At 40.7% G+C, this 27,570-nt stretch overlaps 1 protein-coding gene across 6 annotated transcripts in view; it reads left to right on the top strand.

Annotated features, from left to right (window-relative positions):
- The window catches only part of ENOX1 (ecto-NOX disulfide-thiol exchanger 1), a 370,433-nt gene that overhangs the window by 214,251 nt on the left and 128,612 nt on the right, over positions 1 to 27,570 (top strand). For 5 of the 6 annotated variants that reach the window (XM_054809849.1, XM_054809876.1, XM_054809859.1 and 2 more), the window contains 2 exons: positions 16,897 to 17,031; positions 17,893 to 18,030. In XM_054809849.1, coding sequence (XP_054665824.1) covers positions 17,022 to 17,031; positions 17,893 to 18,030 — 148 coding nt within the window. In that variant the 5' untranslated portion in view covers positions 16,897 to 17,021. Of the gene's footprint in view, positions 1 to 1,297; positions 1,409 to 16,896; positions 17,032 to 17,892; positions 18,031 to 27,570 lie in introns of those variants that run through there. The other variant, XM_054809894.1, reaches the window with a different exon arrangement.

The raw sequence follows: 27,570 nt of genomic DNA, 5'->3' as shown, positions 1-27,570 counted from the left end.
GATATGAAATTGCCAGGGTTAGCATCTATAAATACTCTGTACCCAAAAAATGTATGCAACCACAGTATAACGTTATGCTTTACAGTATGTTTCTCCATTACAATGGGGTGTTTCCTCATTACCATTGTCCAGTAATTCTGTTACACGGTTGGATTTTTTTTTTTGAGGGGTCCCCAGGTCTTTCTCTGAGAAAAGTTATTAAGAAGATTGTTAGCAAAATGTCTTTAACCGCATCTGATTTCTGCCAATGTCAGTGCTTGTGGCAGATCTGGAAAATGTCTGCTGTATCCTTTACATCTTGCAGCTGAACAAGCTCTTTTAAAGTATTATTTTGTTTATTCTTCCTCTGCACATTTCCAAGCGTAATGGACAGCTGCCCTCCGTCCTCCTCTCAAGCCCTCCCCACATCTGGACTTTCTGACTCGTGCTACACTCCATGCCCAACTCTAAACCAATGTCTGCATCCACCGCTGATGACTTCAACAAGTGTTTCCTGCCTGCTGCGTCAGTTGTAGAGAAAGGGGAAATCTATTGGAGCAGTGGTGAAATTTTGGTAGTCATGCTCCAAGTCAAGGTGTTTTCTACCATCTCAGATCAGGCTCAGAGACATTTTTACTTGCATCTGATCTTCTGCATGGATGCTTCCGTAATGCAGTTATGGCAGAATGGTGGCATTTCTCCAGAAGGCACAGATCTGTTTTAGGAAGTAAGATGGAGCATACATCTTGGGGTGAGACTCATGGGTTTTAGGTATTCTAATTCTATGATTCTATGATTCTGATGGAGATCCGTGCATAGGTGGCTTATTTCATCCCTCTGTCCTCTCTTTCTACTTACTGTACAGGTGCTTTGCACTGGTGCTCTATGCAGGGAATAGCAAGACGTTTTAGATCAGAAAGACTGACATGACAGGCACAACTGCAGTTTTGGGTTTAGGGGGGAGATGGGATGTGGGTGCAGTTGGTGATGGGCGTCTTTGTGGCTGGTAGCTCTGTGGCTGATCCCCCTGTTGTTAGAAACAATTAAACTATATCTGACCTTGCAGCCCTCTCCCTTCTGTTTCCAGGCGTATAGATTTTAGCCAGCAGGTCTCTGGTTAACCCCTCCTTGCTGTTGTTTATTTCCTGCCACTCCACAGACACACCACTGAGCGTTAAGTATGTGAACTCAGAGACGCTCCCTCTCTCCCGTACAGTCTTAATAGCAAAGAGTCACGAGCTGGGCTTCTCCAAGCAGAATTATTTCTACCTAAGAAATATAGGCTTCAGGAGTATGCCCTTTCTCTCACCCTTTTCAGATTGCATTAAAAGCATCCACTTCAAGAAACTACAACTGTGTTTATTCGAGTGTTGAATTTGGAAGCAGTGCCGGGATCCCTGCCACGGCACGCTTGAACCGTGAAACCCAGGTCAGTTCCATTTTTTGGTTTTCATGTACTGGCACAGCGCTGCAGCGGTTTGAGCTTCTAGGTCTCTGTGGGAGCAATACTTCTTTTAACATGCAGAAAACATCATATTTGATTTTATAACCTTACCTCTTGTTTTTTTTCTTTGTACTACTAAACCAAAATGTCAGGGTGGCATGTCAGTAAACACAGCGCGTTCAAAAAGGATCATGCTGACAGGCTCAAAAACTAAGTGCTCTCTTTTAAACAGGCAGGAACAGCTCAGCTTTTCCTTCCTGCCCACCAGGCTATCCCTGGACCTGAGGGGACAGCTGTGCTTAATCTGCTTTTGCTCTGTCACTGTGACTGCCAGCTATTGCGCTATGTAATGTGCTCTCAGGCTAAGGGAGGATAACAAGTTTCAATCACTGTTCACTGAAGTTGACTTTGTGCTCAAAGGCTGCTGACTCAATAGCCCCTTAGTTTCATCAGTAGATTGACCTCTTCTCTGTCTTCCAGTCTTCTATGGTATTAGGGATTTTGTGGGTTTGCCATATTGCTAGAGAGAAAGGTGCTGGGGCAGCTATTGCACCGTCTGCAACTGATGGGCGGTGTTACTACAGTTGCCTGGGGTACTTCCTAAGGAGGTTGGTTTTGTTAATAAGTCTAGTCTAGATCTCAGACTCCAAATTTCACCCAAACTGAGTTTGCATTTCTGAAATTACACATGCATAGTCTTAGAGTGCAAGGTGGATTTGCACAGGGGCAATCGAAGGTAGCAAGATTTGGTACCTGCAATGTTTGTTCCCCCCAAATGTATGTTGGATGACTCTATTTGAAGGCACCAGACTGTTTGTCTGCTTATTGGGAAAACATCTGGAGGCAGCAATGCTTTGTGCAAGGAAATGTATTGTTTTACTGTGGTGTGGATCTGACTTCCCCTTAATTTCTGTCCCTGATCCCTAGTGGTTGTATGCTTTGATGTTGCTGGGAGTGCTCTTGGTGTAAGGGTTCCTCTCAGTGAAAGTTATGCTGCTGTCATTTTTTTTTTAATGGGTGAAGAATAATCTGGAATACACCCAAAGATGGGCTTTCATCACCAAGAAACTTGCAGCTAGAGCCATTTTCCCCTTCAGTCACCAAATAAGAGTCCGAAGAGCAAATTCCACATCCAGTCCCAAGTCTTCTCCAGTTCTTCTGTGATACATAAGTTACTCAGCTTCTAAGCACGTTTTCCTTCTTTTCAACTTTTCTTTGTGCATTTGTTCCTTGTCTAATTAATTTAGGTCAAGTCTGCAACAGCTGAACAGAATACAGTAAAGGTAATGCTCTGTGATCTTCCTGCGGCAGGAAAATTTATATGAAAAGATAAATATCTTTTTTAGGTATTATATTTATCAAAGACAATGGGGAGATAAGTTTTGAGTGACTGAAAATTCTGTAACTGCACCATTAATGTTTAATTACTATTGGCAGCCAAGAATTGCCTTTCTGGATTAACCAGACACTCTGCTTCAGGGATATGCATAGGTGGCAGAAAGTGATAAAGCTGGTGAAACCGCACCTCTGGGAACATGTAATGGGATCTTTCCTGTGATATGCAAATTATGCTGCCAAGTTGCTGTATAAACAATTCATGGGAGAAGTAGTGAGAGGTAGTTAAATAGCTGGATCACATATCAAAGATAAAATCCATCACTGGGAGTGGAAAAATGTGTTAAAAGAGTGGTTTTGCTTTTAAAAATGAATAAATAATAATAATAAAAATCTTTGTCCAAAGCATGTAGTTGCATTAAAGAGTAAATAGCAAATGATTTATCACAATTGTTGCAGTTCATAGTAAATGAGCATTTAGGAAACCAGTGTGCATAGAGTTTGTGAAAAACAAGCCTTTCTCTAGTACAAGTAATCTAGCCAATAATATTACTTTTTTTTTTTTTTAAACTGAGAAAAAAGATTGCTTCACAAATGTTAATTTGATTACTTTTCAGGCAGAAGACATGCACTGCTTACTTCTCAGTGATAAAACCAATCCTGCCATTTCTATTCTAAGCATGAGCAATGATCTCAGGCAGCCCAGCAAAACATATTTCAGGGTCATATACAGCCATAGATCAATGAGTGTGAGCGAACCTTATTGACACCAGCAGAAGCTGAACTCATGGCTTCAGTCTGGGTTTCCACTTTTTGTGTTTTATACCGTATAAGGAAAGTATTCCAGCTAATAGCACTCCTCCAATAAATCAAAGATTACTCTTTCACAAATGGCATCAAAGCCCTCATTGACATTGTGCCCAACTGCATTGTTTTTCCACAGAGGTCAATCCCTGTAGCACTCGTTTTCCCTCAGCCCTTTCCTCTATCTGCTGTTCATTTAGGATCATCTGATGTGGCTCAGCTGAAGCCAACTGAGAAGCCTCTGATTAACTTCAGTGGGAGCTGGATCATGCGCGAGAGTCCTAAGGGGCTAGCAGCAGAAAATTTAAGAACATAGCAGGGAATATTAAAGCATCATGAGGCAAGGGAAATATTTTTGGCCTGTGACTTTCTTTTGTTTTGCTATGTAATAGGAATGATGCTCTAGATAGAGTTGTGCAGTCATAATAAACAGATCCTGCATTCAACAAATGCATCCGATCCCGTTCTATGTTTAATCACCCACAAAAGCTGTGTCAGATGCTCTTCCACCAGGAACAATATCTCCTAATTAACTGTAATTAAGGTATATTATAACAACAGGATGTGAAACTAGATGGATCTGTCTCTTGACATTTCAAATTTGGATTTTTTTTTTTTCTGCCAAGTCTCTTAATATGCTTCAATTAATGATAACAGAGGCCAGGCCATTCTCAGCAATGGATCTGCATACGTGAATCTTAGTACCACTGAGATGAGATGGAACATGAAACTTTCCACCATTAAAGCGCCCTTAGAAACATGCATGGACCACAATTAAGCTGATTTTACTGGCCCAGATGTTGATTACTAGGAAGCTAAGGGTCAAAGCTTGATTGCCTTATCCTGGAAAGTGCAAAAACTGTGCCAGAAACGACAAGAAAATCCGGTACCTTGTCTGCAGGTTCTTCAGAGGATCTGTAGCCATTCATAGCAGGTTGGCATCTCTTTTCATTCACTGAGAAACCATATGAAGCTTTTTATTCATGCACTATTTTAAAAAGCAAATTTTTAACTTGAGTGCCCAACGAAGGGGTTTGATTATCATCTAGAAAATTATTGCTTCTCCTCTGAGCTGTAGCAAACATCAAGGCTTCACCAGCTGATAAGCATTTGGAGAGCTAATCAGTAAAGCTTAGGTATAGTCTTTGTATAGATAGCTTAACAATTAAGACTGTTTAAACTATTCCTGAATGAAAGGAAATTGCCAACTTAAAAGAGAGAATTTCTTAGTTGAGCCATTTAATTAAACTGAATATGCTGCTCCCTTGCCCCTAGCCACAGTTGTCCTTAAGATTAACAACATTTGATTTCTACCAAGGCTGAAATCTTGTTTGTGCCCTGAAATATGGACTAACACAACAATGTGCTACAATTACATCTTGCGACTCCTCCCGAACTTAGTGATGCTTCACTGGGTGCCAGCGATGCACTTGCAGCATCACCAACCTTGGGGTTGGAGCTGTTGGGACTTGGGGAGGAGCTCACTGTTTTAAAGATGAGCATAGATGAAACTGGGTTTCTGCAGTGTTTAGTATGGCGTATAGATATTTTTCTGAAGTAATCTATTAGATGTCATAAAGCATATGCAATCAGAAAGTCTTGTGTAAAAGACTGGGGAAAAAAAGATGAAAAGCGTATCTCCCGTGCTATTCTGCTGGGCAGCTCTGTTATGATCAGGACTTAAATTAAGTGTTCTACTGTATGTGTGATTGCATGATATAATCATGTTCCTGGGATTGGGGGGGTGGTGGTGGTGTGTCATTTATTTTTAGATACCTCAGTTCCCTGTTCCCTGTAACTTCCTAAAGAAAATATTTCATAGATTTATTTGAATTGTGTTCCCAAGCACAATTGTATTCCCAAGTAAATCAGTTATCTGGTTGAGAAATGACATGATTACAAACTTTTAGTTTTCTTTTAAGATACTAGTAAACAATTTTTTTAAAGTCTCATATTTTGTTTGCATCTGATGTGCCCATATCGTTTGATCACATGCAGGAAATATTTTTGTACGCTGCTGCTATGCATGACTAAGAAAGGAGCTGTAGATGGAACAAGATGAGATACAGGCTGTAATTTACACCTGACAGAGTGTGAATTTCATTGCGAGTCCTTTTAAAGGAAACTTGCTATTTTCTCCACATTCAGATAGACAGCGATTCCATAAGAAATTATGATCAGTGTCTTTTTTTGTTTGTTCTACTCTGCTTTGGTTTTGATTTTTATTAGGGAAAAAAAATTCCTCAACCTAATGCAATCCTGTGTTACCTGCAGACTCAGCTCATGGTCCTGTGATGCTGGACATACCCCATAAGCAGAGGACAGCCTGACTAGGCAAGATTAATAAAGTGTGGGATAAAGAAAGTATTATCACACTATTTCATGGGTGGGGGATCAAGGCACAAAGAGTTTAAATTACTTGACTATGGCAGAGCTATACGAGGAACAGGAATCTCCTGGATCCGCATCCAGTTGCTTTTCCATGTCTAGAGAACTGAAGACCCCTTATTTGTTTTGGCTGAACTTCCAAACTATCCAAAAGCGCAGACATTTGGAGATAGAGGGGGTCTATTAGTCTTTCTTACTGAAACAAATATTAGCAGGCAATTAAAAGAAAAATAAATGGGACCCATTCAAACTGCTTCACTTGCTGTTGCTTTGAGCTTCAGGCAAGAAGGTACATAGAGGTCATTTAACCTGACTACTTATATATCACGGGCCACTAGTGTCACCCGGGCACTCCTAAATTAAACCATATATTTTAGACAGAAATACACCGGTCTCACAAGATGTTTTCTATTCAGACTGTAAATTCAAAGGACAGGGTTTTGTTCTCTACATGTATCTGCTTTGCATGTCCAGTAGTATCACCTGGATGAACAAGGGCAGTTCATACTCCTGTCGGTTTAATCCCTTGCATCATCACAATTATTTTGATTAACTTGATACCTTGGACCTTAGAAGGATAACAAACCATTAACAACATGAGCAGAGGTGGTGCCAAAGAGGCATGGACACTGACCCTGGCACCCCGTTGTCCCTCCTGTGTGCCAGAAGAGCTCTGTGCTGCTGTAGGGAGGGTGTTGAGCAGTGGCCATCGAGCTACATGGGGGAAGCTGAGGGAAACTGCTGCACCCCAGCGCCCTTTACACAGGCTACGTCCTCTGCGTATTCAAGGGGTGAAGTCAAGATTTAGTCCCAGGAGAGCATGGTACAGAAGTTTGCTGGATGACAGTATAAACAAACAAGCCAAAAGCCGTCAGTTACCATATTCATAGCTACAGGCCAAATGCTTTATTCATAATATTGCGGTGAAAGTATTAACATTGCATTTGTTTAAAAAGTAACTAGTAGGCCATTTGTGACCCTTAGAATACACATGTGAAGCAGTGCTCTGCTGGTTTACACTGGTTACATTCTGCTTTACATTTTCCAGAGGGCCAATTTGCAAGGATTTTTACTGCAGTAGCAACAGCTATTTATGAATATAAGTCACTAATTGACCAAAGTTTCACACAGTGACTTCATGCCTTCCGCTTCACAGTTAAAGGTTCTGCAAATCTTTTGGTCCTGTTGTTGACTTTGGGTTGTTTCTGATTGTATCTTGAAGCCTGGAAGTACTGTAGTACAGTAAAGTAAATACATTATTCTTGTTATTGCCCTTGTTATTAGAAAATATTTATATAGTGCAGTAAATTTGCATTGTGCTTTACCAACATAGATAAAGGCAAATTCTCTCCCCTGAAGAGCTTATAATTCAAATAAGGCAAGACAAACAAACCTACAATCCTTCAGAAAAGAGTGGGTGAAAGGATTATTAACTATGTGAAAGGGGTGGAGGGCCTCCATGAGTAGAGAGGGAGGATGCTATCATCATCACTGTTCCTAATTTTACATCACAGTAGTGTCTTAAAAGTCTCAAAAGAGACGAAATCCTGGCTGCACGAGGTGCTATGCGGAAGCCTGGCAGGAGGATGGCCTTGCCCCTGGATCTCGGAGCATCGCTGGCTTGCTGCTGACATCCCTGCCCGAGGGGCTCCTGGCTAAAGCCAGCATCAGTCCAATTACAGCACAAGGAGCGCTGAGTCTCTAGTAGTTTTTAGCCCTGCCTGAGGGAAAATCCACATGATTTCCTGCCCTGAAGAGTTATAATTGAAAAATTGGAGAAAGGAAATGCACATACAAGAAAGCGTTTCAGAGAAGGGGAAGTGGAAGGGTTGTTGATTGGGTAAAGGTACAGCAGGACCACCTGGAGGGAGGGTGGGCTTTTAGCATCATTATATTCACCATGATCGGCAGTTCAAGTCTCATCTGTCCTGATCCCCTGACAGCTAGTTACAAGGGAGAAGCCTCAAAATAATTTTTGTTGCCTGATCATAGGTCATATACAGTAACTGCTGTTCTCCAGATTTGATCTGGTGTTAAATATGGGATTGCTTCTCCCTCAGTGGAAGAGAAAGAAGGTGTCCAAGTGTCCCATGAAAAAGAGCACAACCACAGAGTATGTGATATTCCTAAGTCTGCAGCTCTACAGTAACTTTTTGGTGATCCCATACAGAACTGTTCAGAAAACAGACACAGTTACTGGCTTCACTTAGCAACAACCTCTGCTGAAAGCTAATGGATATGAGGGAGCACAAAGAGCCTAGAAGCTCTGTTTTGTTCTGTGAGAGGTGGGAAAACTTCTTTGTTCCCCTCATTTACCCACAGCAACCAGCTGACAGAGGGAAACTCCCTGTAGCTGTTCTCACCTCCTAATCAAAATAAAGTGCTGGCCCCAAGCATGGCATGAAGGAAAAAGAAAGTCAGTAGCAGCCTGGCGAAGGCTGATGGGCAGAAACAAGGGACTGTGGTAGCTCAGAGGGTTATGTGGTAGATGCTGACCTTTAAGAAGGGAGCTGCAAGGAGCAAGGGAGTTAAGTGTCTGGGAAAGAAATGGGGCTGAGGAGATAGGATTTGTTTGGAAGTGAGAAGAAAATGGCCAGGAGGAGTTCTCTCTCCAGGGAACAGGCAGATGTAGGGCATCACAGTTGTAGGAAATGTGTTTGAGTGGGCAGCTCCCGTTGTCAAACACTAATAGTCATATGTTGGCATATTCACTGGGGATGGGCAGGAAAGAAAAACAACAAAAAACCCCCAGAAAGCAAGCCATCTCTCTCTCTAAATATCCGTATGTATCTATATTTGGGGACCTTCTCATGAGTTACTGCAAACTGAGTCATGATTTCTGTTCTCCTGAGGTTTTCTGTGCTGGGGTTACCAGGCAGGCAAAGGACAGGAGTGGGAGCTGAGTCCCTGGGGACCGAGTATCTTGTTGGGATTCATACAGCATCCAGGTAGCTGAGCAGTGGCTGGGCTCCCAAGGCACAATTTGCTCAGCCCAGCTCATCTCATCCCGTGGGTGTTTGACAAAGCAGATGTCCACATCCAAAATTGCAGTGTAGACTTTTAGCCAGAGGAGTGAGATGTGTACCTCCAAGGTGTGTTTCATTGCCTAGTGAGGGAGGGGTCTGAAACAGGCTGTCATATCTGGTTCTCCCCATTGGCAACAGGGCAGCAGGAAAGCTCAGGCATAGATGTCTGCGTTGGCTGAAGTTAGGTGAGATGAATCCCTCCCTCCCCTAATAAAACAGCACAGTATAACAGACAATACTGTCTTGGCTGTGAAGAGATATTTGGATGAGGGAATGGCCCGTGGCAGCCTAAGGCAAGAAACGTGCCTCTGTTGTAAGGGGAAGTGTGGAGTCAATGGATGGAAGCAAAAAAAAAAAAAAAAAAAAACCAAGGGAAAGCAAGGAAGAGTATTGTGAGGTAAATGGAGAAGAACAGGAGATATGCTAAGAGAAATGGAAGGAATACAAGATAAATGAGACCAGAGAGCACACTACCAATTCAGAGCTTGTAGCTGCAGAAAAGATCCTGAGTGCAATGTGCTAAGACGGGATGGCAGCTTTTGGAGTGAGGGCAGATACAAATTGATGGAAGACATAGTGAGTTTTTCTCGTAAGCAAAATTTATCACCAGAAACCTTGAATTAAACCAAAACAAGCCTAAACCTCTTTTCCGGAGTTTCACTTAGCAGCCATCACTGAGAGAATACTTGATGGTCTTGCATAAAATTTTGATCAATATGACCTTAGATCACTTCAGTACTTGGCGAAAAAGCGCTCTGCAGATCACCCAGGCACATAACCAAGGACACTTAGATGTCACCTCTTGTCACAATTTGGTCCAATGTTAAAAGTGTATTTTAAAAATATGAAAATAGTTTGATTGACAAGAATTTTTTTTCCCCATGAATCTCTGCCTGAAAAGACAGGCTGCTTTAACTCAGGAGTTCAATTATATAGGCTTCGAAGGAGAAGAAAAATGATAATGAATGCATTTTAGAAACTTCTAAAAACTTGCTTAAAATAGATTTTCCCTACATAATGTTGCCATGTGAAACTCAACTGTCTCTTGGTCTTCTGGGGCTAGAAGAGAGCAGTCTGTGTTCATTTGGAAATTCAGTAACGAGGCTCCCCAGCCTCTGATGAACTGTATGATACCATCCCCGGGGCTCTGCCACAGACAGGGCTTACCCGTCAAGCTGTTCATTTTTTCAGGAGGTGGCATGGGAGTGATTTCAGTTCTGGTTAGCCAGGAAGCTAAAATGTTCTTTCTGGAAGTGTGTCCCAGCTTGCTTTGGTCTTTTTTTTTTTTTCCCCCCTCTTTTTTTTCCTTCATCTGTTTTTCTTAAAAAAAAAACCAAACAGCCAAACAACGCTTTGTATCGCAGCTGCTTGAAATAGCTCTAGTAAACCTGAGGTAAGGACATCGCACAGTAGTGTGGGAGAAGCTTTGTGATAAGTGTGGTGCATTTATATAGGTGTTCCCTCAAGCCCAGATAGATAAGAAATAGCATGTATAGCCCACATATAGTGACTGTCCCAGGTACCGTATGGCATTGAGGAGGCATTCCAACACCTCTCACGGGAACATTTCAGTATTCAGCCTTCCACTGAAGTTGCTGAAGTGTGTTTGCTCAAGACCTGCTTTGGGTGCTTTCTCTGTTGTCTGAAATACAGTGGTGTGGGATGTCAAGTTTCTAAAGCAATTGGTGGCCTTCAGTAGAAAACAATATGATACAAGGTCTACTATTAAAATACTGCTGTAAGTAATTAAAAGATTTCAGAATAATTTTTTTGTTGTTTAATATAAATTCTTAAATTGCAGAAATTTAAAGGAAGGGTTGGTCTGATTCAGTCAGTAAGCCACTGCCCTTTTAAATAGGAAGCAAGTGATTCACAACTGCAAGCTGTCTCAACAGACTGAAAAGCGAAGATGCAATCATCAATTCACAACAGTGTTTTGTGTTCAAGGAATAGTATCAGACCTGTTTTTATCAAGGCTGTGCTGCATTGCTAGCCTGCAAAGTTGCTTTCCCCCCCCCTTCCAGATGATTTTGGAACTGCGTATGCTTTTTCAATCACTAAGCTGGACTTCTATAATGCTTTGCTTAATGTGCCTCCAGATTCTGTTATTTATAGACTCCAGCATATTCAGACTGCAGCTGCTAAAATACACACAAAAGAAAAAGCACATTTTTAACCTGTTAAGGCTTTGCTCTGAGATGCCAGTGAAGTTTGGGATTTAGCATGAAATATTACGGGGTGACCTTTCAAGGAGCATCGCAAGAGAACACCTGTTTATCTTGAAGACCTTTGTTTTATTTTTTTTTCACTGTTGAAATCTTCCAGTGTTCTGCTTTCTGAGGGAAATCTGGCCTTTGTGTGTACCTTGTGTTATCTTCAAGAAGTGCTGGGGCAGAGGATTTAAGTAATGCAGCATCTCAAATGAGCAGTTCTTCCAGAAAATGTGTTTTGTGCAAATTGGCTTTGTTAAATTCAGAAGGAAACTGTAAATATATTGTGATTTTTTCCTAAGTTGTCTTAGTCCTATCAGTATGGCCATGGTTTACTCGTTAACTGTTTTTCAGTGAAAATTGGTGGAACGGATCCTTTGTAACTATGTAAAACCCTACATATTCAGTGTTTGTAGTGAAAAGTGAAATCTCTTAATGCTGCAGCATATGTTTTATGAGTTTATAAGATGATGATCTAGTTTTTTTAATGGCATAATCTAGAATGAGCAAAGATGTTATAATTCATTCATAAGATCAGAATTATTATGTAAGTGAACACATAACCAGAGCTCCCCCAAGTAAGGCTCTAAGGGTCAAACTCTGCTTATCTTCACTGGCTTGTGCCTAATGAAGCAGTTTTCTTAAGGAAAGTGCCAGTTTCTGCAGGATCAAGCATTGCTTTCAAAGACCTCCTGTAAGAGGGAGATGTGACAGACAAAACCAGGTAAACAGGGTGACTCACTGCGGACCCTGGAAAGCAGCTGGCTTCTCTTCAGTAGAGCTGCAGGGGGATGAAGCGTACGTTAGATGCCTAAGTTAGGGTCCCATCCCGGAAAATAAAACACTTTTTCAAAAATGCTGGTAGCTCATGTATTTTTTTTAATTGAATTAGTAAATGGGTGGCATTTTTTTAAAATTGTTGCAAGAAATGTGTTTTCCTTCAATTGCTTTTGAATTTCAGAATTTAAGTGAGGTTTTCTGGGTGTTGACATACCACTAACCATGCAAAAATATGAGACAATGCTGCTTCTTGAAACGGTGCACATGCAATATTATGAATAAAAGACATCTTTAGAGTCACATTGGAGATGTTCTTTTGTTCCTGTGCTCCAGGTTGGCTGGCTATGGCATAACAGTGTCATTTTCATTGTTGCTCCTCCCAGCTTTCTTCTTCATCCTAAGATGGTCAGGAAGAAATGGATAGTGACTGACAGCAAATCCTTGTCTATCTTTTCTTTCTTTTTCTTCCTTCTTTACTGGGAGTCCTGTCTGCAGCTGGAGAAATAAAAACACTGGGAAGAACCAATACAAAACACTTGATATATTTTAGAAGGCAGCTGGAGCTAGCCTGGTAAATGACCTGTACTTTGGCAGGTCAGGTGGAATGTGACCAACCTAATGACCGCTGTCCTGTGAATCACAGCGAGCAGTAACGAACACTTTGCACATGCTGTTCTTGTAAGAACTGGAAAACTCACCTAGATGTAACAGTTCACAAGATAGCACATTGCTCCTTCCCATCTGTGTTGTCTCGAGAACCGGCACCAATAACATTTAGTGTCTTTGTGACTCGTAGTCCTAGGTTTCAAAAGGTTGATGGAATCAGTCTTTTCCTTGAAGGATTTAGTGGTCACTAAAATTAGACAAAGAGGTGAATGACTGAAGGTCACCCAGCAGGTCGGTGTCAGTGCTGGGCAGAGAACCTCTTCCTTGTATCCTGGCGCTGGCTGCTGACCCAGGCGCTCCACAGAGCCTCGTTACGGTGGTGCATTTCATCAGCTTCACTCCGTGTCGTAATTCATTGTCTGTGGCGTTATGGATATCTAAAGGGTAGGATTTTAACTTAGCAATCTGCTGTGTTATTGAATTAGTTTTATGTTGTGTTAATTTCTTTGTCTCATGGCATTCATTGCCTGTGATAATTGATGCACAATATATAACCGACTTCTGTATTCATTTGGGTAACTGCATTTAATTGCCTGGTATAAAATATGCGTACTAAGTACAATCTGCTATGACTGCTATGACTGAGAAATGCTCATTGGTATGAACTTGAGGGTGCTTTATCTTTCTGACAACCTGTCTGAGGAAAGTCTAAATGTCTCCCACAATCCACCATCCAAGAACTGGTACTTGCATTGTGCCTGCAGAAAGAGAGACCACAAAAAGTGGCCTGTGGAATCACTTTATGCTGTTTGGCATTAAAATTTTGTTAATCAGAAGCTCTCAAGTTTGTATTAACACCTCTGCCACTTCCTTCCCTCCCTGACCTCAAGAACCAGCAACACCCAGAAGACTTTACACATTTTCTCCTGTAAATCAGGATTATGGTTTTATTTGCTTGTGAAGTTACTCCCCTGGAGTAAAGCTACTCCCATGCACAAGTGTTTATAAACACAAATTTCTTTTACATATATCTTCAGGTCATTAATGCCCAGAGGAGTAGTAATGAGTTACAAATCAGGAATGCTTTCTAAAGGTGCAACGTCAGTGAAATGGTGTTGATTAATGTCTGCTCAGAATACACAGGATCCCTGCATAAGCTTACACTTTCTTGCCTGTTTAACCAATATTACAGCGATTCCTTTTATTATTAAGCAAGAATATTTACTAGTAGATGTATTTCTCATCATACACAGCACTTGGCTTTTTATGACCTAGTGAGTGGGTTTATTTGTTTCCCTGGCTTATTTTGTTTCCAGTGTCATGAAGGGTATAATAGTGCAGTGTCTGAGCTATACAAAGAAACGCTGAAATTTGTCCAAAGCTGATTTTACTTTAAGCATTAATGAAACCTTCCCCCATCCCAATTTTCAAAGCTTTAAAACAAAAGCTAATGGTTGAGTCTAAATCAGGTGTGAAATGCCTGTGAGATTATTTTAGCCATATTATGTTTCTCTGTGTTAATGTAACTGTTGAGTTGTCGGTACAAGGGATGTTTGCAATTAGTATTTTTCTTTTTAAGAGACTTAGTTTCTACAGGCTGTGTCCTTCAGGATGTAGCCTTAGTTCTGCCTACAGCTTGCTGCAAATTATTCTATGTTCATAGGTGCATTTATACTTGTTATTCAGCTCTCTTCCACTGACAAAATAGCCTGCAGCAGTTCTTGGTTAGATAGGACTAGTTCCACTTTAGGCTCCTCACGTGCTCTTTTGTGGTTTTTCCCCTGGTTCAGCCTCCACTGCATCCAGGTCCTGCTGATAAAGCAGTAGACTTGATGGTCAGAGAGAAAGCAAAGCTGCTCGGAGCCAGTGTGGGTTATGAAAATGTTTCGAGCAAAGACTTTCATGGCACATTGGGCAGAGCTGGTGGCATAGTACAACAGGACTTTCACCAATTAACCCACTGATTCTGCTTTATTTCATATTCATAGTGTTATGTCCTTCCTCCTATGCAAGGACAAATACTTGTGGCTGATTCATGAAAGTATACCAAAATTTGAAATATGTGAACAACCTGGTAGAAGGCAAACACCAAAAAAAGTCACTTACTTACTCATTCCCAGGAGGCTGAGGTGCATTTGTCTAGCCCAGTGTCTGATTCTTCATGGACCAGTTCCCATTTCTGGCAGAGCTGGTACAACTGCAATGCGGGTTTGGGAGGAAGAGAGTGTAGAGTTTGGCAGCAGACCTCGTTGTGTCACCCAGCACACACTTCACAAGGTAGTAAAACAGGCAGAGAGAAGGTGGCAGAGAGATTCCAACACCCATTTTCTACCCTTTATCCCAATAATCCATACCTGTTTGAGATGCCTTCGCCCCAAACCCATGGGGCATCACCTCCTTCCTCCCCAGTAGTCAGGGTGATGCATTATGGGGACAAGCAACTAGCACACAGCAAGGTATGAAGAGGTGTTTCATCGTTATTGGTTTTCAGACGCGCCGTCCTACATCAAGGCAAGAAGGCTGCTGGTCACGGGAAGAAGTGAACCACTCTCATCTGGGCTATTCAGCATATATTTGTAAATCAGGATTGATTTGGGAATGATTCATAACAAGCAAGGGAGGCTGTATTGTGTGAGAAATAACTTATTGACAAGGAATAATTCAGGCGGCTCTAACCTTGAAATAGATGTTTGTGGTCCGAAGTTTATAGCCTGAGTGGAAAGAGCTAAGTACACGTTTAAGGAGCTGAACAGGAGACATCCAGTTTTTAAAAACTTGACATAAATCTCGGGTGGCTTGCCTTATGTTAGTCACGTTCCCTGCAGAGGACTTTTGTTCAATGTTGGTTTGGTGTTTATAGATGTTATTTAAAAGCTAATTTTATCATAAAATTATTTTATGTTATGTATAATGAATAGTGGAGATCAAATAAGAATTGGAATTGCAAATTCAAATATTAAGAGTTGATAAATATTGACTTTTAAATAGACCCACTGTAGATTTGAACAAAATGCTTTTTAACCTAGTATACTGCTTATTTGAAAATTACAACATACTAAAAAATGTACAGCATTGTCTGATCCTGACTCTTCACTTTTACAGCTATTGATGTGGTCATGTTCCTATGAAGTGATCTGTACAGGGAACTATAATATAAAACTATCTGGCTTGTATTTTATGCACATCACATGAAAAAAGAAAAGTGTGGGAGGTACTAAGCTAAAATATAGTGTAATCTTGTTAATTATTCATCTTTTCTAAAGATGAATTCTTAGGGTTTTCATGTTGGTAACCTCTTAATTAAGGTCTTTCAAGTACTTTTTTAAGACAGCACAAATATCCTAGGGCTGAGCAAGTCACCGAGATGCACCTGCAGAGCATTAATGACCTGCCTGAACACTTGTAAGCACTTGGGCAGTTGTTGCACTAGCACCAAAGGCTAGAGGTCAGACCCCTTAGGCTGCTCACCAGCCAAAAAAATACCGCAGCCCCCCTTTGTCCATAGTCACATGTAACTATTGGACAAAGACTAACACGGGCATATATCTGTGATTATCTTCGCTCCAGTGTTTGCTCCCTCTGCTGTGGGTGCTGGGAGCTCACAGTCTTCGGTCACAGTTCTTACCCATTCGCTCATTCAGCCTCCTTTCTGATCAGCAATGCACTAACACGGTGAGCTTCACACACAACAACAGCAACAGCTAGAATCTAACTGTAGGTAAAATTCATGGTTTGACAGATACCTGATGAAGGCAGTGTGGTTTAGCTAGAAGGAAATACTCCGCCTTGGCTTTGAGCTAACTAACCTTTGTGAGCCAAAGATACGGTGTTAGTTAAGGAGCAGGCATCATCCTCAGCTTTTTAGGTTTTCTTGCTTTTCCATGTCTCTGCAGGCTCCGTTCTGTAAGTCATCGCAGAGTATTTTTTTTCCCCTTTTCATCTCAGAACAGGAGACTATTTCCTTGAAACTTGCAACATCAGTTAATTGTTAACAGTTAAAAAAAAAAAATCATATTCCTCCCTTAATATGTTCTTTCAGCTGATGTCTTCATGCCGAGGAGGCTGTGTAGCTACTGATAAGACCTAATTTGTGAAGGGCTTTTCAGTGGTCTGACAGGTTCATACGTGGCACTGTTCAGCAGGCAAGGATGAGCATTTGCTGAAACGCCTCTACAGTGGCCACTAAATGTGTGCAAGGAGGCTGGGGCTGGCGATCCAGCGGGAGTGGGCAGGAGCATCGAGTGGATTCCTAAAGCGGTGTGTTGTTTTGCAACTATGTTCTGGCTGCAGCACTTGATAGCTCATTTTGTCTTTTCTCTTTCAGAGCCTAATGAGCTGTGTATGGGCCCTGCATTCGGTGACATCCCGTCTCAAGATGCTATTAATACAGTAGTTAATTATTCCTAGCTGAAGAAGTCTAACAGGAGCAAAAGGAACTGGGGAAAAGCAATGGCTGCTGGTAACTATCTCAGATCTGCAAAGGCTGTTAAGAAGACAGCTGGAAAGAGTTGATTGCAGCTGTGACCGGGGAGGGGGAAGCATAAATGTGTGATCACACCTTGTGTTTGGACGTTCAGTATCGGAAAGGTCCCATCCCTTAGCTATCCGACCCACTCTTCCTTCCCCAACTCAGAAAAATCCATGCCTGGGCTCATCTTATTTTGACCATAGTCATGATAATCCTTTTTTGTTTTTAGAATAAAATGTTATATTTTCCCATAGTGAATGGATTTGGTTTGACCTCTTTTTAGTTAGGGGTGGATGTATTCTTAAATCTTTAAAAAAAAGTAATTGCACCACATGGAAAACAGGTCTTTCTTTGGAGGGTGTTTGATTCTCACAGCTTTCTGACAAGTTGCCAGAGATTATGTATAATTAAATTATATCAGAGGATTACAGGATGTTTCATTCAGGTTGGGAGGGACCTCAGGAGGTCTCCAGTGCAACCTCCTGCTCACAGCAAGGCCAGCCATAGGGTCAGACGGGTTGCTCAGGGCTTTATCAAGTTGAGTCTTGAAAGCTGCCAGGGATGGTGACTGCACAGCCTGTTCCACTACTTGACTGTCCTCATGGTGAAAAAGTTTTTCATATAACCAGCCTGAACCACTCTTGTTTCATTTTATGTCTGTTGAATGTTTCCAATGTCTTTATGTTTTGCTATACAACACAAGCACTATTATCGGTGGTCTAAAAGCTGAATCATACTTAAGAAACAAAACAAACTCAAAATAAGCAGTGGTTGTGATTTTTCACTGAAGGTTTTTGGTAAAAATCCTGGTGCATTGACTTTTCTACTTACAGTGTGTTTCTTTTCTTGCAGCAGCTGATGGTTTGGGAAGTATAGCTATAGATACCACACAACTTAACATGTCAGTCACTGATCCAACAGCTTGGGCTACAGCTATGAATAACCTGGGAATGGTTCCAGTAGGACTAGCTGGACAACAGCTTGTGACAGGTAAGATTTTTCTTTTTTAAAGAGATCTCTTTTACCATCCATGAATTCTTTGGATCCTTTAAAAATAAATGAAATTATTTCTGAGGATATTATATTTTTATATTCTGAAATCATCACCTATGATTTATATTGCATACCATGTATTAGTCTCTTCTTGTAGTAGATATATAATCCATATTATATTTTAACCTTGTGGAAAATCCAAAACTCTCTGGGGAATTTAAATAACTAAACCATCAATCCTTATGCTGGGTCAAAACCAGGAGGCAGGTCACAGAAGAGAAATGTTTTTTTCTGTTTCTCTGTTCAAGCAGGATGTCTTGAGGTTCTGCCAAGGAATACCCTAGGCTGGGAACTCTTGACCAGAGAAAGATTTTGAAGTTATGTTAATTGGGCAGAAAAACATGAAGCCCATTTAAGTCATATGCTCAGTTGATATTAGTGAAGTGAAGCTTTCCTATCAGGTGTGTGCTTATTTACTTTCTGCCTGACTCCACAAATTGAATTTCAAGAGGTTGTTCTTGTTTGATTTTGTCATTTCACTTCCCAAACATAGTTTGGGAGAGTGTTGCAGGGGATTGCTTATTCTAACAACAATAAAAATAATATTTTGAAACCAGCAATGTTTCAGAGACAAGCCTGGACATATCAGGCTTCATTGTCAACAGTAGAGGCCCGATTAGTTGGGATTAATAAAACTTCATTGCTCCGGTGAGGTAGAGAAAAATTATTTTTATATGGGTGGGTGCCCTATAGACACAAACCACGTGCCAGGCATATGACAGATCCCCTCTGGAAGCTGCATTGCCATTTCAGCTTAAGAAGAGCTGTGCAACATCTGGATCAGAGCAGCATTCTGTCACGTCTGCACCTGTCCATGTAGACATGGATGCAGTGAGCCAGGTCATGATGTAAATCACTCTGCCTGCCTCACCAGGGATGTGTGACGCTTAATTTTGGCCAAATATGTCCCCTTCTGACACTGGGAAACAAGTGGAGCTGTGCCAGTTCACAGCTGATGGTCTGGCTCTGAATTACCTGTCTTACAGGCGGGTAAACTAAGCTGCAAGAAAGCTGATTTATAATGAATCAGTCTCAAGCAGAGAGTTTAGCTGGTGGAGGCTGTGAACTGATTCCTGGTCTCTGGCTTTAACCCCATGCTCCCGATTAAAAGAAACAAGCACAGCCATCCACTCCTCAGGAGCCAGTTCTCTTCAATGTTTTTATCAATGACCTGGACACAGGAGTTCAGTCCACACTAAGTTTGCTGATACTAAATTAGGAGGAGCCGTTGATTCCCTTGAGGGTAGAGAGGTCTAATATAGAGATCTGGATAGATTAAGCGTTGGGCAATCACCAACCGTATGACATTTAACCAGGGCAAATGCCAGATTCTGCACCTGGGATGGTGTAATGTGTGGATTGGGGGACAAAAGGCTGGAGTGCAGCCCTGCAGAAAGGGATCTGGGGTTTTTGGTTGATAGGAAGCTCAATGAGTCAACAATGTGCCCTGGTGGCCAAAAGGGCCAACCTGGAGTGCATTAAGCACAGTGTAGCTGACCGGTTAAAAGAAGGAATTGTCCCACTTCTACTGAACTTTGGTGCAGCCTCACCTTGAGTGCTGTGTGCAGTAAGAAGGATATAAAAATATTAATGTGTCCAAGGGGAGGCAACAAAGATGATGAAAGGACTAGAGGGCAAGAATTAAGAGGAGCAGGTGAGGATAGTAGGTTTATTCAGCTTAGAGAAGAGGAGGCTGAGGGGAGACCTCATTGCTGTCTACAACTTCCTCATGAGGGTGAGTGGAAAGGGTGGTGCTGATGTCTTCTCTCTGGTGTCCAGTAGTAAGATGCAAGGGAATGGCTTAAAGCTGCATCAGGGGATATTTAGATTGGTTATTAGGAAAAAGTTCTTCACTGTGAGGGTGGTCAAGCACTGGAACAAGCTCCTCAGGGAAGCGGTCATGGCCCAAAGCCTGTTGGTGTTCAAGAAGTGTTTGGGCAACACTCTTCGATATATGGTTTAACTTTTAGGTTGTCCTGTGTGGAGTCAGAAATTGGACTCGATGATCGTCGTAGGTCACTTCCAACTCAGGACATTTTATGATTCTACACGCTGGAGGGGAAATAGTTTTTTTCCATTTTCTGGTGGGGCTTTGCCTGCAGGTGCTGTGGTCAACTTCAGTGTGATTACCTCCAAACCTTAAAACAGCCATGTCAAAATCAGCTTCTGCTGCTTTCATTTATAAGCGTCTTGGTTGCATATCCCATGGAGGTTTGCCCACCTTTTTGTCTTCCTCTCTTCCTCCGTCTCTCCAGTTTCAGTGTAAATTGTGTCCTCAGGTGTGCTATGCAATCCCTACATGGCAGCCTCATCTCATGTGCAATGCTTTTCCCCACAAGGGAGGATCTCCAGGACTTTATTTCATTGCCAGCTCCCTACTGTCATTTCCATAATTATGTGCATCACGTATTGTAGGAGTGTTGTATAGGTCAGTTGATATTTGTTCAGTATTTTCAATGTACGAAAGGTGCCATAAGTAATAAATATTAATTACTGAAGTGCTGCCTGATTTCTCTACAGGTGCAGAATAACTTCTTTTCTTTCCTTTTTGCTTTCCTTTGTTTGAGACTCTTGTATTTTCAAGGTAAATAGGTGCTTTGACACTTCCTTATAGTTCCTTTTAATTCATAAATTTTTGACACATTTTCTTCATGGCAAATCCATACTGGCAAAACCACAATTTACCATGAAAAGACTTACAGACTTACTTGCTATAATATATTTACTGTATTGGCATTCAGTGAGAGTTTGCATCACCATGTTCAACCAAATATCTAACTAGTCCTTAGCCCTTTCTGTCTGTTTTTCTTTCTTTTTTTTTTTTTTTTTTTGCTATTAATCCTAGTAATGAACTCATCTTTGTCAGCAGTCACATATTACTTTTGCTGCTGTCATCTGTGACATTTCTTGGAGATGAGAATGACATGCCCATGTCCCAGTGCTAACTTTTTGTTTGTCTTCAAAAATTTATTTTATTCTTTTTTTTCCTGCCTTGATGACAGCTAGGAAAGCAGTAAGTAGTTTATATTAATCTTGGAGAGTGTGATCTTTCCTGGATATCTTTACATAACCTGCCATAGTCTGAAATTTGTTGTATGGTACTCATCTATATCCTGACATATCTCTTAGTTCTCTGATCTTTCAGTTTGCAAAGGACTTATCCATTTACAGCCTTTCCTTCCCCAAACTAACTGATTCCTAATTCCTAAATTGCATGGTGTTTTTGTTCCCGTAGGTATGGAGCCCATATGATCTATTAAGTCTTTTTAAAGGTTTTTGATGTGGGGTTGGTTTTTTTCCCAACTGTTGTTAACTTTGCTGCTGTGTAACATGCTGGGATGCCTGCCTTGTAAGAGAGTGATGCTCCCTACTTTGCAATCTGTGAAGCTCTTCCCTAGCCCGAGAGTTTGTTGAAATGACAACTAAAGCTTCTGCAACATCTGGCCATTACTCTTCTCACAGCCTGGGATGCAGGCTGTCTGGTCTTGGTAACTAATCAATTTTAAGCACTGCTAACCTTTTAATACCAGTTTGGATGATATCTACACTCTATTTAATTCCTTATCTCCCAGTGCTTTAAAATTGGATTTTTGATCTGGGCAAATGTCAGAGCCTTTCATTTGTAAAGATGTATTCTTGTTAATAGTTGCATAATAGCTCTTCTGTTTCTACATATATTTTGCTTACACTTATTGTTATTCAGAAAGCTTACCTTTTTCCATAATATTTGGTTACTGCATTACATATACACTAATATATGCATTTATACATTACAGATACATAATTCATACTATAAACTGTATTTTAATAATGCATTAGTTAAAGTGTTAAAGATTGATGTGGAATAGTTATGGCTGAAAAGCATTTCAATCTAAACCTCCCCTTTCAGCAGGTTATAATTTTTTTCCAAAAAATTGCCTTTTGGGCTGAAATTTCTCATGGTTGGTCTCAGCCCAGAGTAAAAAAAAAAAATTCTGGAAAGGTTGGAGAAAATCTGCTAAACTGCTTTTGAATTATCCAGGCCTTAAAATTGCTGTTTTCTACACTTTGAGAGTTTGAGAAAAATGGTCAGGTGAGAGGGGAAGGATAGTTTGTACTCCACTTTTTTGAGATCTAAATCCTCTTTGTGCACTCAGCAACTCTGATTCAAGCACATCTTTCAAGTACATTCAAGTCTGCTTTTTTGTTACATTTTAGGACTAGCAGAAGAATGCAGTGACTTCAGGCCATCTGAGAATGTTTGATTTTGATTTTGCATTGGTACTTTTTAAAGGCAATTTTGGCATTGCTGAATTTAGTGTCATTTGTTTTAGCAAATAGTATTGTCACCTGTTTTGTAAAGGAAGACATCCTGCTAGGAAAATTATTTGCTTCTCCAGTTCAGTTTAGTTCTCCTTTCACTAAGGAACCATTGGTCTGGAAAACATGAAGCAATTTTGAGATGCTTTTCTCCAGAATGACTTAGATGACCAAAATTTTTGTTAGTCAGAAATGATATATTTCAAAAAGTTCCCCGGTACAAATGAAGATGAAGAGTACTACGTAAGTGGTAATTCTTTTAGACTTAGTTAAGCTCATGCCCTGTGCTGCATATAACAAACTACAAGGACAGACATCCAAGATGAAAGTTATAGATCTGCCTAGAGGTCAAGGGTATGCCTGAAAACTGATGTCTTCTACTTATTTACAGGAAAATTATTAAGGCACGCTTTTCCATGTGAGTCCAGTCAACATACCTCAGCCTCAAGATATTAAAATTTTCAGTGGCCTCCAGTCTTGTTTTTGCTGAAGTTAGCCTATGACCACTTATACAAAATCCTAGTGAAATCAGAGTCTAGGAAGCTTCGAAGCCTAAGAACTTGCTTACCAAAAGGTATAGAAAAAACATACACAATTTTTGTGGCCTCAGGCGTGTATTTTTTAGACACTGGAGTCTGTGAAATATTAGACACTTACATCAACCTTTCTGTTTTTCCATTTGTCTTTGCTTTCCCCACACACTTGTCTTTTGACCTGATTTCAGTGGAACATAGGAGCTGTCAGTTCCAATCAGGTCACCTCGCTCAGGATTGTGCTTTTGACAGTGTTGAGTATCAGATACTTCACAGGGAGAGATGTACAAGGCAAATCATTGCTGAAGTGCTTCTCCCTCTGATGGGCTCTCCTCTTGATCATTAATATATCGAACAGGATTCCCCAAACTAGAGATTATATTTCCAAATCAAGTCATAACTCAGCAAAACTTCACTTTTGGAAGTGGTTGCAATCCTGAAACTGCAACCCCAGGCTTACCTTTTGATAACAGAAGAATGTGGGAAATTTCAATCTAGAGACTCCTAAATCCCAAGACACGAGGTTAAGTATCCCTCCCAGAATTTTATTAGCTCAAGACCTCCAAGTTTGGAGATGTAATATTCAGACTCCCTTTTTCTTCAGAATGAAGATTGTAACTAAAGGCAATCACTATATTCATATTTCCACTAGTCTCAAGCATTTTTCCATGTGATGGTCATATCAGGGGGAGGACTGGCATGATGGCTTTTGCTTCTCCTACTCATTCCAGTATCTCAAGAGGTCACTGATTCCTATGCAGAGAAGATGACCCAGGGATTATTTGAGAAAAATTGGGGGTCAGCTGAGACTTAAGAATTCCCTCACCAGTCTGCCTTGGCTATAGAAAAGTCCTTTAAGCTTCAGTGTCTTTGTACCATAAAATAGATGAGGCATGCTTTATGAATTATTATCGACTGCAGATCATCATACGCTGACTAAATTGTAAACATATCCCTCATTGTTCTGGTTGTGTACTATTTTTGTAACGTTAATGAAGAAAAATCAAATAAAGTAGGAAATCAAGGTATATTTGATTATATTCAGCAGTTCCCCAAAGAAAGACTGTACATTAAGCAGTGCTGAAGACTTTAAGAAGTCAGCTGTCCAGAAGACTCTGCCAGCTCTCGTGTGTATACTTCTTCTGTGGCCTCTCCATTACTGGAGGCTCGGAGCCACTGATAGCCATCTGGCAGTCTCATTTCATTTTACCCGTGCTATCCTGTTACCTATTAAAGCTTCCTTTTTCTACACTTCATTGCTTAGCCACTGAACCAATGTGCCAATGAGCACCTAACTTGAATTGTCCAAGACATGCTTAACAAAACACAGCTTCCTTTTCTGTAATTAATACTGAGCTCCTGTTAATTGATTACAAGGTCTATCCACAAAAGTTTTAAAATAAGCTACTTGTACTATGACCTGAAGATAGTAAACTTTTTTTTTTTTTTTTTAAAGGAAAAAATGCTTGAGCATCTATAATTAGTGACTAAAGTTTAGCACATTCCAGGTATAAGCTTTGAAGGCACAGGCAGCTCCACGCACACTTGTTCCCCGGCTCCTGTAAGCAGACCACAGGTAGCTGCTGGAAGAGTTCAGCAGCCCGGTGGCACGGTAGCGTACAGCATGTTTACCCTTACTCTGAACGCTGCACTGGATTGACATCTGGCAGTAAAAGAAGATATAAAAAGCCTTAATAAAATCTGCACAGTTTTCCATAGGTTTTGCAAACCTCTCAAGGTTACAAGGTATCTTCGGAAGGCATCTTTTCAGCTATTATGGCTTCTCAATCTGTTTTATGCATTGTGTTTCATTAACAAGCCAGCCTGTGGAGCAAGAGAAATGTAATGAGGCATACTCTGAAGAAAATCATATAATTTTCCTAATTTTATTCTAATTCCTTCCTACTTTACTTTTATAGTCTTCACTACAAAACACTGCATTTTAGTCAAGAGGAAAAGATATACCATTTAAATTATCTGAATGACCAATCAGAATAATTAAAGAGGTGTAAAACATACTCTAAAGGATTAGAGTCGAGCTTGTACCCAGGTAAAACTACGTATTTTTATTATCGAGACACAGGAGAGCAGCAAGAATGAAAGAGAATAGGTACTGTGGGAATCCCAATATGTAGAGCCACTGGGAACATCTCTAAAGAAGTATTATATATTAGTGTAACAAGTAGGGGTTTTTCATTGACCTGAAAAGCACCTGCAGAGTTAATCACACTTTCTATCATGTGAGTGTTACTCAAGGAGACTTCACACCAGGGGACATTAAAGTGCTAGGAACACAGTCAGGTTACAACAGAAAAAGGAGAGAGAGATTCGATGGCCAGAGGAAATGTAGCCGCAATTCTAAGTGCCTTTGACACACTATTCAGGGTTAAGTGTACCTCTTAGGTCATTCAAGTGCCTCCTCTATATTAGACCTTAATTGAGGCCAAGGATGAAGATAATGATTAAAATCTGCTTGGCGCTTGAAGATAAATAGTGCTTTTTAACATGGTATGAGGGGCTGAATGTCCGAAATAAGCAAGACTCAGAGGCAAGCAGGGGCACATAAAGGGAATTACTAAGTGCAAAGCTTGTATTGTATGTGGGGTGAGAGTTTTTTCTGGAATATGTCATCTCTCTCTCTATTGTTATACTTTTGTCCAGGCCAGTTAACAGTTTAGGAAAACAAACTGATTACTATTTGGCATACTCTTTGGCAATCTACTCTTCTAACTGTCTCAAAATACCGGAATAAATTTATGATGCAAGCCATATTGTTTGGATGTTTTGGCCTTTTTTTTTGTGGTTTGGTTTTGTTTTGTTTGTTTTTTTTTAATTCCTGGCTGTTGGTAATTATACCACCAAAAATCTGTTTGGCATGTTTTTATTTGAAGTTACATTAAAGTAACATAAGGAAATATTTTATTTTTGCAAAAGTTTTCCCCATCTTTTATCTCACTTTGGAAAACCTCCATTCCCACTATTTGCCATGTGTTTGTTTATTCTAGACAAGAAAGCCCATGAGTAATTATGAGCATCCCACAGTATAAAGCAAGCCAAGAGGCTATTGGTAACCATTTGCTACTGACAGTTCAATTCTGCTGGAGCACAACTTATTTGCAGTGCTTTCCCTTCAGATATCACACCTCATCCAAGGATCCCAGGTTCCTTGACTGACATGGGGTAACCAGTCATGTGTGATGTGCAGTTTGCGCATGCAAAAATTGAGTTATTGTGGATAGAAATCAACAGAAAGAGCAAATTGACTGTTTTAACTAATCAAAGACAAGGTATGAATACCAGGTTATGTATTTATGTAGGAAAAAAAGGCTTGTTAATGGTAGACTGTTTGAAGGTGGCCTGCTGAGCACAGTCATGGTGTCTGGGTGGCGAGGTGAAGTCGATGCTATCTGAAGCCCTAAAGCCAAAGCTGTTAACAGGTTGTGTGGATGGTCTGCAGGAGATGAGCACAGCAGTCCCAAGAGGACTGTTAACTCCGTCCATGCAGACTACTCTCAGGAGAGCGCAGTGATCAGGATGGCACAGATGGCACTGCCTGGGGAGTCACCAAGCAAGACCTCCTTGGGAGGGGAAGACTTGAATATCAATGAATCCCCAGGCAGCCACCCCAAATCAAGGGCTATAAAATGTTTTGTTCTTCCCTAGTCAGGCTTGCTGTCTGCCTGCATGATGCTTAGAACTTGACCCCTGGAGACCAAGCAAAAGAAGATTGTTTTTTACTTTTTACCTTGGGATGAAGGGCATGAGCATGGTTTTCTTTCCTTTCTGCCACCTGTCCTTCAAATGCCCTTTGCTTATTGCATGAGAATTTGGTCTCACAAAGTGCATAAAGATGCACATCTACTTCTCTGCGGGAGTCTGTCTGTGAAATATCAACGGAGGCGATCAGTGTGGAAAAATGTCTTTTGATGGTCCACATTGAAGGATAAAGTTGGGCTTCAGTGAGCCTAATTCCTGGGCATGCGAGGGAGCTTGTAACAAAATACTTTGCTAATGCTGACTTCATTCAGATAAACAGTGGATTTACCGCACCTTCCCATACTCTGGTGGTGACAAATGATGTGCTTGACATCACCAGCTCTGAGTAATGTCTCTGTAATGGGAAGCAGCTGGTCACTGGAGTAGTTCTGTTAGTGGACGTGGAGGTGAAAGATAATTAAACTTAATACATACAATATGCTCCAGTACTCTGCAGCATGTATTTAAATTGTGTTCTGCCCAAATATTAAAGATGTTCTGTTACTGTGGCTTCAGAAATTTTATAGATCTGTTCATGTAACAAGGACAACTTTATCTGCCTTTCCTGTATCTGCACATTTCTTATTCAGATTTATTTTTTCTTAAAAAACGGTTCTCTTGACCCTAGCTGATTTTCCTTTATAAACAATCTCCTCCTCCTGACCACAATGCCTACATTATTTAGTAATTATTTGTTATTTGTATTCAGGAAGGGCTTAGAGATAGAGAGCTTCAGTAAGTTAAACACTGTCTGAACACTTAAGAGTCAATCCTGGCCTAAATTGCACATGGTCTGTTTTCTTTCACTTAGATAAACCAGGTAGGTAAGGGACCGCATGGAAACAATGGGATAATACTGATTGGCATGAAAAGCAGCAGTGATTACGGA

This window comes from Grus americana, chromosome 1, assembly GCF_028858705.1.
Source record: "Grus americana isolate bGruAme1 chromosome 1, bGruAme1.mat, whole genome shotgun sequence".
In the NCBI taxonomy this organism is placed as follows: Eukaryota; Metazoa; Chordata; class Aves; order Gruiformes; family Gruidae; genus Grus; species Grus americana.
The sequence above is the reverse complement of the archived record's forward strand: the minus strand, read 5'-3'. Positions and strand labels throughout refer to the sequence as shown.